General features: G+C 50.0%; 1 protein-coding gene across 1 annotated transcript in view; it reads right to left on the reverse strand.

Moving 5' to 3' along the window:
- The window catches only part of tmem35 (transmembrane protein 35), a 5,579-nt gene extending 3,933 nt beyond the window's left edge, over nt 1–1,646 (reverse strand). The window contains exon 1 of the mRNA XM_068004544.1: nt 1,495–1,646. Coding sequence (XP_067860645.1) covers nt 1,495–1,617 — 123 coding nt within the window. The 5' untranslated portion in view covers nt 1,618–1,646. The remainder of the gene's footprint in view (nt 1–1,494) is intronic.
- Nucleotides 1,647–9,371: the final 7,725 nt, after the last annotated feature.

A 9,371-nucleotide genomic window follows, 5' to 3' on the forward strand; every position in this document is an offset into this window, starting at 1 on the left:
TTGAGTTTGTGTGTCTGTGTGTGTGTGTGTGTGTGTGTTTGTGTCTGTGTGTGAGTGAGTGTTTGTGTGTCTGTGTGTGTGAGTGAGTTTGTGTGTGTGAGTGTTTGTGTCTGTGTGTGTGTGTTCGTTTGTGTGTGTGTAAGTGTGTGTTTGTGTGTGTGTGTGTGAGTGTGTGTTTGTGTGTGTCTGTGTGAGTGAGTGTTTGTGTGTCTGTGTGTGTGAGTTTGTGTGTCTGAGAGTATGTGTCTGTGTGTGTGTGTTCGTTTGTGTGTGTGTAAGTGTGTGTTTGTGTGTGTGTGTGTGTGAGTGTGTTTGTGTGAGTGTGTCTGTGTGAGTGTGTGTTTGTGTGTGTGTGTTTGTATGTGTGTGTTTGTATGTGTGTGTTTGTATGTGTGTGTCTGTGTGTGTGTGAGTGCGTGTGTGTGTTCCCAGCCTATCCGAAATGAACAGTCCATTGTGTAAATTAACCACATTTATTCCGAGGCATTGGAGAGTCACCCTGTCCTGTTTCTAATCTCCTGCCCCCTTTTAGTTATCATCTCTCCCAGGTCGGTTATGGAGGCCGGGTGAGAGAGGCCCTGAGTCTAATGCAGATACTTCTGTTTCTCTCTCTTCTCAGTACACTGGTGCTGTCTGTATCTGAGTCTCTTTCTATCCCTCTGTGTCTGTCTGTCTCTGTATCCCTCTAATCTCTCTGTCTCTGTGTGTGTCTCTCTCTCCCCGTCTCTCTCTCTCCATCTCTCTCTCCCCGTCTCTCTCTCTCCGTCTCTCTCTCCCCGTCTCTCTCTCCCCGTCTCTCTCTCTCTCTGTCTCGGTCTCTCTCTCCTCCCCCCTCCTCCTTCTCTCTCTCTCTCTCTCTCTCCTCCCTCCCTCCCTCTCTCTCTCTCCATCTCTCTCTCTCTCTCCTCTCTCTCTCTCTGTCTCTCTCCATCTCTTTCTCTCTCTCTCTGTCTCTCTCCATCTCTCTCTCTCTCTCCATCTCTTTCTCTCTCTCTCTGTCTCTCTCCATCTCTCTCTCTCTCCCTCTCTCTCTCTCTGTCTCTCTCCCTCTCCATCTCTCTCTCTCTCCATCTCTCTCCCTCTCTCTCTCTCTGTCTGTCTCTCTCCCTCTCCATCTCTCTCTCTCTCCATCTCTCTCTCTCTCTCTCTCTGTCTCTCTCCCTCTCCATCTCTCTCTCTCTCCATCTCTCTCTCTCTCTCTGTCTCTCTCCATCTCTCTCTCTCTCTCCCTCTCTTTCTCTCTGTCTCTCTCCCTCTCCATCTCTCTCTCTCTCTCCCTCTCTTTCTCTCTGTCTCTCTCCCTCTCCATCTCTCTCTCTCTCTCCATCTCTCTCTCTCTGTCTCTCTCCCTCTCCATCTCTCTCTCTCTCCATCTCTCTCTCCCTCTCTCCCTCTCTGTCTCTCTCTCTCCCTCTCTCTCTCTGTCTCTCTCTCTCTCCATCTCTCTCTCTCCCTCTCTCTGTCTCTCTCCCTCCCTCACTCCCTGCCACTTACCATCTCACTGTAGGCATCTCTGCTCAGACGTGGGGTCAGTTTGATCGTTCCCATGAAGACAAAGAATAAACCCAAGGCCACAGAGAGAGCCACAGTGGTCACTGTTCTGGACGACACCATCATCACTGGAATCAGGACACACAAGCCTGGATGGGGGGGGAGGGGAGGGGGGGGGGGGGGGAGGGGGGGAGGGGAGGGGGTGGAGTTATGCGAACAGCTGGCCGCTCATCCTCACTCACTGCCTCTGGGTCCTAAATTCCACCCTGTTCCAAATTAATGAGGAAAACAGAAAAGGATCAACACACTGTCCCCCCTCCCCGATAGAGACCCCCCCTGATGGAACACACTGTCCCCCCTCCCCGATAGAGACCCCCCCTGATGGAACACACTGTCCCCCCCCCCATAGAGACCCCCCCTGATGGAACACACTGTCCCCCTCCCCGATAGAGACCCCCCCTGATGGAACACACTGTCCCCCCCCCCATAGAGACCCCCCCTGATGGAACACACTGTCCCCCCCCTCCCCGATAGAGACCCCCCCTGATGGAACACACTGTCCCCCCTCCCCGATAGAGACCCCCCCTGATGGAACACACTGTCCCCCCCCCCATAGAGACCCCCCCTGATGGAACACACTGTCCCCCCCCCCATAGAGACCCCCCCTGATGGAACACACTGTCCCCCCCCCCCCCCGATAGAGACCCCCCCTGATGGAACACACTGTCCCCCCCCCCGATAGAGACCCCCCCTGATGGAACACACTGTCCCCCCTCCCCGATAGAGACCCCCCCCTGATGGAACACACTGTCCCCCCTCCCCGATAGAGACCCCCCCTGATGGAACACACTGTCCCCCCCCCCATAGAGACCCCCCCTGATGGAACACACTGTCCCCCCTCCCCGATAGAGACCCCCCCTGATGGAACACACTGACTCCCCCCCCCGATAGAGACCCCCCCCGATGGAACACACTGTCCCCCCCCCCCATAGAGACCCCCCCTGATGGAACACACTGTCCCCCCCCCCCCCCATAGAGACCCCCCCTGATGGAACACACTGTCCCCCCCCCCCCCGATAGAGACCCCCCTGATGGAACACACTGTCCCCCCCCCCCCCGATAGAGACCCCCCCTGATGGAACACACTGTCCCCCCCCCCGATAGAGACCCCCCCCTGATGGAACACACTGTCCCCCCCCCCATAGAGACCCCCCCTGATGGAACACACTGTCCCCCCCTCCCCGATAGAGACCCCCCCTGATGGAACACACTGTCCCCCCTCCCCGATAGAGACCCCCCCTGATGGAACACACTGTCCCCCCCCCCATAGAGACCCCCCCTGATGGAACACACTGTCCCCCCCCCATAGAGACCCCCCCCTGATGGAACACACTGTCCCCCCCCCCCCCCGATAGAGACCCCCCCTGATGGAACACACTGTCCCCCCCCCCGATAGAGACCCCCCCTGATGGAACACACTGTCCCCCCTCCCCGATAGAGACCCCCCCTGATGGAACACACTGACTCCCCCCCCGATAGAGACCCCCCCCTGATGGAACACACTGTCCCCCCCCCCCCCGATAGAGACTCCCCCTGATGGAACACACTGTCCCCCACCCCCATAGAGACCCCCCCTGATGGAACACACTGTCCCCCCCCCCCCGATAGAGACGCCCCCTGATGGAACACACTGTCCCCCCCCCCCATAGAGACCCCCCCTGATGGAACACACTGTCCCCCCTCCCCGATAGAGACTCCCCCTGATGGAACACACTGTCCCCCCCCCCATAGAGACCCCCCCTGATGGAACACACTGTCCCCCACCCCCCGATAGAGACCCCCCTGATGGAACACACTGTCCCCCACCCCCCCCCGATAGAGACCCCCCCCTGATGGAACACACTGTCCCCCACCCCCCCCGATAGAGACCCCCCCCTGATGGAACACACTGACCCCCACCCCCCCCCGATAGAGACCCCCCCCTGATGGAACACACTGACCCCCACCCCCCCCCGATAGAGACTCCCCCTGAATGATTTTTGTTGACCAATGGTATTATGGGATGTGGGGCTAAGGAGGGTACATGGAGTTAGGACACAGATCTGCCATGATCTCATTGATTGGCGGAACAGACTCGAGGGGCTGAATGGCCTCCTCCCGTTCCTGTGCTGCTGCGATTTTAACCCTCTGCCCACCCTATCCTCGTCAGGCACTGTGGTTTAAAATCAGGACTGTGAGTCTCAGTTTTATCCACTTTTTGAAGATCCTGAAACACACCAGTCATTGCATTTACTTTATTGATACATTTCAGTATTTGCACAAAAAACTGTTATTAAATTTGTCAGGAAAGGCTTGTCTTTTACAAATCCATGCAATTTCTCAGATCAATCAGAGGATACAGACACTCCGAATCCTTTGTCAATGAACATTGCAAAAAATATTCTTTCTTTTTTGCACATTTTTCAGTGTGATTATCAGGTCTTGGAAACCATTCACCATTTTTCTACAGAAAGGATTTGGAGCAGGGTTACATTTAAGTGTTTTTTTTAAAAGCAAAGTTTATTCACACAAGTTTAAAAAGATATGCACTGAGATGTTAATGGACGAGGCCGAAAGACAGTAAACAATAACTAATTCCTGAGCCTATCTTGCTAATCAATAAACACCTCACACTTACTCCAGAACAGACTTTCCGCCCTGGAAAGTCCCAACTTAATCCAACCCAGTTTATTGAAGATGGATTTGAAAAAGGGCCTACTAATTAGAGCTGCCTTTGGTGTGCTGTCAACTGATGGTGACACTGTTAATCACCACGTCCATGTGCAGAGGATTTGCAATATGACAAAGAACATAGGAACAGGAGTAGGCCATTCAGCCCCTCGTGCCTGCTCCGTCTCAGAACTCATCGAACTTCATAAGTCAATCGGCATGGGGAAAAATGCAGCAAAAAGCCATTGGCTGAATGGGTTCCCATGGGGTAGCATAGCAGCACCATTACTGTTCAATGTAAACCCATGGCCAACCAGAGGCTCCCCGTATGCAGATGATCAGTGGGCGCAAAGCCGGACTTTGAGGAGAAACAAATAACCCTCAGCAATGCCCTAACCAGCCTCACACAATACGACATCTCCACCAGATCAGACACAATACGACATCTCCACCAGATCAGACACAATACGACATCTCCACCAGATCAGACACAATACGACATCTCCACCAGATCAGACACAATACGACATCTCCACCAGATCAGACACAATACGACATCTCCACCAGATCAGACACAATACGACATCTCCCATCAATATTGGTAGGAGTGACCACCGCACAGTCCTTGTGGAGACGAAGTCCCGTTTTCACACTGAGGACACAATCCAACGTGTTGTGTGGCACTACCACCGTGCTAAATGGGATAGATTCAGACCGGATCTAGCAGCTCAAAACTGGGCATCCATGAGGCGCTGTGGGCCATCAACAGCATATTCCAGCACAATCTGTAACCTCATGGTCAGGCATATTCCTCACTCTACCATTACCAACAAGCCAAGGGATCAACCCTGGTTCAATGAGGAGTGTAGAAGAGCATGCCAAGAGCAGCACCAGGCGTACCTAAAAATGAGTTGCCAACCTGGTGACGCTACAACACAGGACTATATTCACAGCACTGTGGGAGAACCTTCACCACACGGACTGCAGCGGTTCAAGAAGGCGGCTCACCACCACCTTCTCAAGGGCAATTAGGGATGGGCAATAAATGCCGGCCTCGCCAGCGACGCCCACATCCCATGAACGAATATAAAAGAAATCCAGATCAGGCACAAAACCACACATCCCATCAACAGCGGGAAAATCCAGATTGGACACAATATTACATCTGCCATCAGTTGCGGGGAAATCCAGATCAGACAAAACACTGCATCTCCCATCAACTGCGGGGAAATCCAGATCAGACACAATAATACATCTCCCATTATCTGTGGGGAAATCCGGATCAGACACCATACTACATCGCCCATCAACTGCGGGCAATCCAGATCGGACACAATAATACATCGCCCATCAACTGCGGGGAATTCCAGATCAGACACAATACTACAACACCCATCAACATGGGGGAAATCCAGATCAGACACAATACTGCATCTTGCACCAACTGCGTGGAAGTCCAGATTTTAAAAAAATTCGTTCATGGGATGTGGGCATCTCTGGCAAGGCCAGCATTTATTGCCCATCCCTAATTGCCCTTGAGAAGGTGGTGGTGAGCCGCCTTCTTGAACCGCTGCAGTCCGTGTGGTGAAGGTTCTCCCACAGTGCTGTTAGGAAGGGAGTTCCAGGATTTTGACCCAGCGACGATGAAGGAACGGCGATATATTTCCAAGTCGGGATGGTGTGTGACTTGGAGGGGAACGTGCAGGTGGTGTTGTTCCCATGTGCCTGCTGCTCTTCTCCTTTTAGGTGGTAGAGGTCACGGGTTTGGGAGGTGCTGTCAAAGAAGCCTTGGCGAGTTGCTGCAGTGCATCCTGTGGATGGTGCACACTGCAGCCACTGTGCGCCGGTGGTGAAGGGAGTGAATGTTTAGGGTGGTGGATGGGGTGCTTTGTCCTGGATGGTGTCGAGCTTCTTGAGTGTTGTTGGAGCTGCACTCATCCAGACAAGTGGAGAGTATTCCATCACACTCCTGACTTGTGCCTTGTAGATGGTGGAAAGGCTTTGGGGAGTCAGGAGGTGAGTCACTCGCTGCAGAATACCCAGCCTCTGACCTGCTCTTGTAGCCACAGTATTTATGAGACACAATAAGAGAGCGCCCATCAGCTGCGGAGAAAGTCAGATCAGACAGAATAGTACACCGCCATCAACTGCTGGGAATTCCAGATCAGACACCATACTACAACACCCATCAACAGGGGGGCAATCCAGATCAGACACAATACTACAACACCCATCAACAAGGGGGGCAATCCAGATCAGACACAATACTACAACACCCATCAACAAGGGGGGCAATCCAGAACAGACACCATACTACAACACCCATCAACAGGGGGGCAATCCAGATCAGACACAATACTACAACACCCATCAACAGGGGGCAATCCAGATCAGACACAATACTATACCCCCATCAACTGCAGGATATCCAGCTCAGACACAATACTATACCCCCATCAACTGTTTGGAAATCTAGATCAGGCACAATACTACATCTCCCATTAACTGTGAGTCAATCCTGATCAGACAAAATACCATACCTCCATTAAATGAGAGCTAATCTGGATGAGACACAATGCTTTCCCTGAATCAACTGAGAGCCAATCAAGATCAGATACAATGCTATACCTCTTATCAACTTTTTTTTTTATTCGTTCATGGGATTTGGGCGTCGCTGGCAAGGGCAGCATTTATTGCCCATCCCTAATTGCCCTTGAGAAGGTGGTGGTGAGCCGCCTTCTTGAACCGCTGCAGTCCGTGTGGTGAAGGTTCTCCCACAGTGCTGTTAGGAAGGGAGTTCCAGGATTTTGACCCAGCGATGATGAAGGAACGGTGCCAATCAAGCGGGCTGCTTTGTCCTGGATGGCGTTGAGCTTCTTGAGTGTTGTTGGAGCTGCACTCATCCAGGCAAGTGGAGAGTATTCCATCACACTCCTGACTTGTGCCTTGTAGATGATAGAAAGGCTTTGGGGAGTCAGGAGGTGAGTCATTCGCTGCAGAATACCCAGCCTCTGACCTGCTCTTGCAGCCAGTGTTTATATGGCTGGTTGAGTTAAATTTCTGGTCAATGGTGACCCCCAGGATGTTGATGGTGGGGGATTCGGCAATGGTAATGCTGTTCAATGTCATGGGGAGATGGTTAGACTCTCTCTTGTTGGAGATGGTCATTGCCTGGCACTTGTCTGGCGCAAATGTTACTTGGGCTAGACCGGATCAGACACAATACTACAACTCCTATCAATCTGGATCAGACAGAATACCATACCTCCATCAACTGAGAGCCAATCTGGTTCAGACACAATACTATATCGCCAATCAACTGTGGGGAAATCCAGTCAGACACAATACTACATCTCCCATGAACTTTGAGCCAATCCGGATCAGACACAATACTATAACCTCCATCATTTGCCTGTACAGCAATGTGCACAGAATCCAAAACAAAACAGGGGAACTGGAGGCAATAATTCCTAGCGAGGAGCCAGATGTGCTCGGGGATAACTGAAACACGGCTACATAAAGAACAGGACTGGCAGTTAAATATTGCGGGGTATAATGTATTTAGAAAGGATAGGGAAAGGGGGGGGTAACTGTACTAATTAGAGACAACATAACGGCAATAGAAAAAAGGGACATAATAACATTAAGATAGAAACAGAATCCATATGGATTGAGACAAAGGGTAAGAAGGGATCGATCACATTAATAGGGATATTCTACAGACCACCTGATAATGGAAGGGGAATGGAGGATGAAATATGGAGCGAAATGTATGAAATGAGTAAAAGACATAGAATAATAATCATGGGAGATTTTAACTACCCCCAAATAAACTGGCAAGAGGTAGGGAAAGGAGGAAAGGGAATGGAGTTTTTACAATGTGTGCAGGACTCCTTTCTTACCCAGTCTGTGAGAAGCTCAACAGGAGAGGAATCACTGCTGGATCGAGTAATGGGAAATGAACCAGAACAGATAAGAGAAGTAAGCGTAGGGGAACATCTAGGCAATAGCGATCACAACATAATAAGGTTTAAACTAATGATTGAGAAAGACATAAGACAAAGACCAAAGTAATAGATTGGAAAAAGTATAATTTTGAGGGGATGAGAATGGAACTAGAGAAGGTAAACAGGCAAAAAAATATTGACTAAGAGATAGAAGAGTGGTGGGAAATATTTAAAACGGTGATCAGTTGAGTTCAGTAGAAATATATTCTGTTAAAAACAAGAACTATCCAATAATGAAACACCATGTACGAATTAAGAGATTAGGGCTAAATGGAAATTAAAGAAAAAGGCAGACACTGAGTACAGAAACAATGCAGGAGAGGATGACAAAAGAGAATATGAAGAGGTTAGGAAAAAAGTCAAAAAAACAATTGGGAAAGCAAAAAGGAACTACAAGATTAAATTATCAAATAATATAAAAAGAAATAGTAAAGTATTCTACGGACATCTCAGTCTTGAATATCCTCAACGACTGAGCATCCACAGCCCTCTGGGGTAGAGAATTCCAAAGATTCACAACCCACTGAGTGAAGAAATTCCTCCTCATCTCAGTCTTAAATGTCTGACCCCTTATCCTGAGACTATGCCCCCTAGTTCTAGACTCTCAAGCCAGGGGTAATAACCTTGTCAAGCCCCCTCAGAATCTTATGTTTCAATGAGATCACCTCTCATTCTTCTAAACTCCAGACAGTATGGGCCCATTCTACTCAATCTCTCCTCATAGGACAACCCTCTCATCCCAGGAATCAGTCTGGTGAACCTTTGTTGCACCGCCTCAAAAGCAAGTAAATCCTTCCTTAGGTAAGGAGACCAAAACCGTACACAGTACTCCAGGTGAGGTCTCACCAAAGCCCTGTACAATTGTAGCAAGATTTCCTTACTCTTGTGCTCCAACCCACTTGCAATAAAGGCCAACCTTATTGAATTCTTTGAAGAAGTAACAGAAAGAGTAATGTGGTAGATGTAATATAATTGGATTTTCAAAAGGCCTTCGATAAGATACTGCTTCGTAGACTCATGACTAAGGTCAGAGCATGTAGAGTCAGGGACAAGTAACAGAATGGATAGCAAGCTGGCTACAAAACAGAAAACAGAGAGTAGGGGTTAAAGGTAATTACTCAGACTGGTAAAAGGTGGGAAGTGGTGTTCCACAGGGATTGGTGC

This window comes from Heptranchias perlo, chromosome 23 (assembly GCF_035084215.1).
Source record: "Heptranchias perlo isolate sHepPer1 chromosome 23, sHepPer1.hap1, whole genome shotgun sequence".
NCBI lineage: Eukaryota > Metazoa > Chordata > Chondrichthyes > Hexanchiformes > Hexanchidae > Heptranchias > Heptranchias perlo.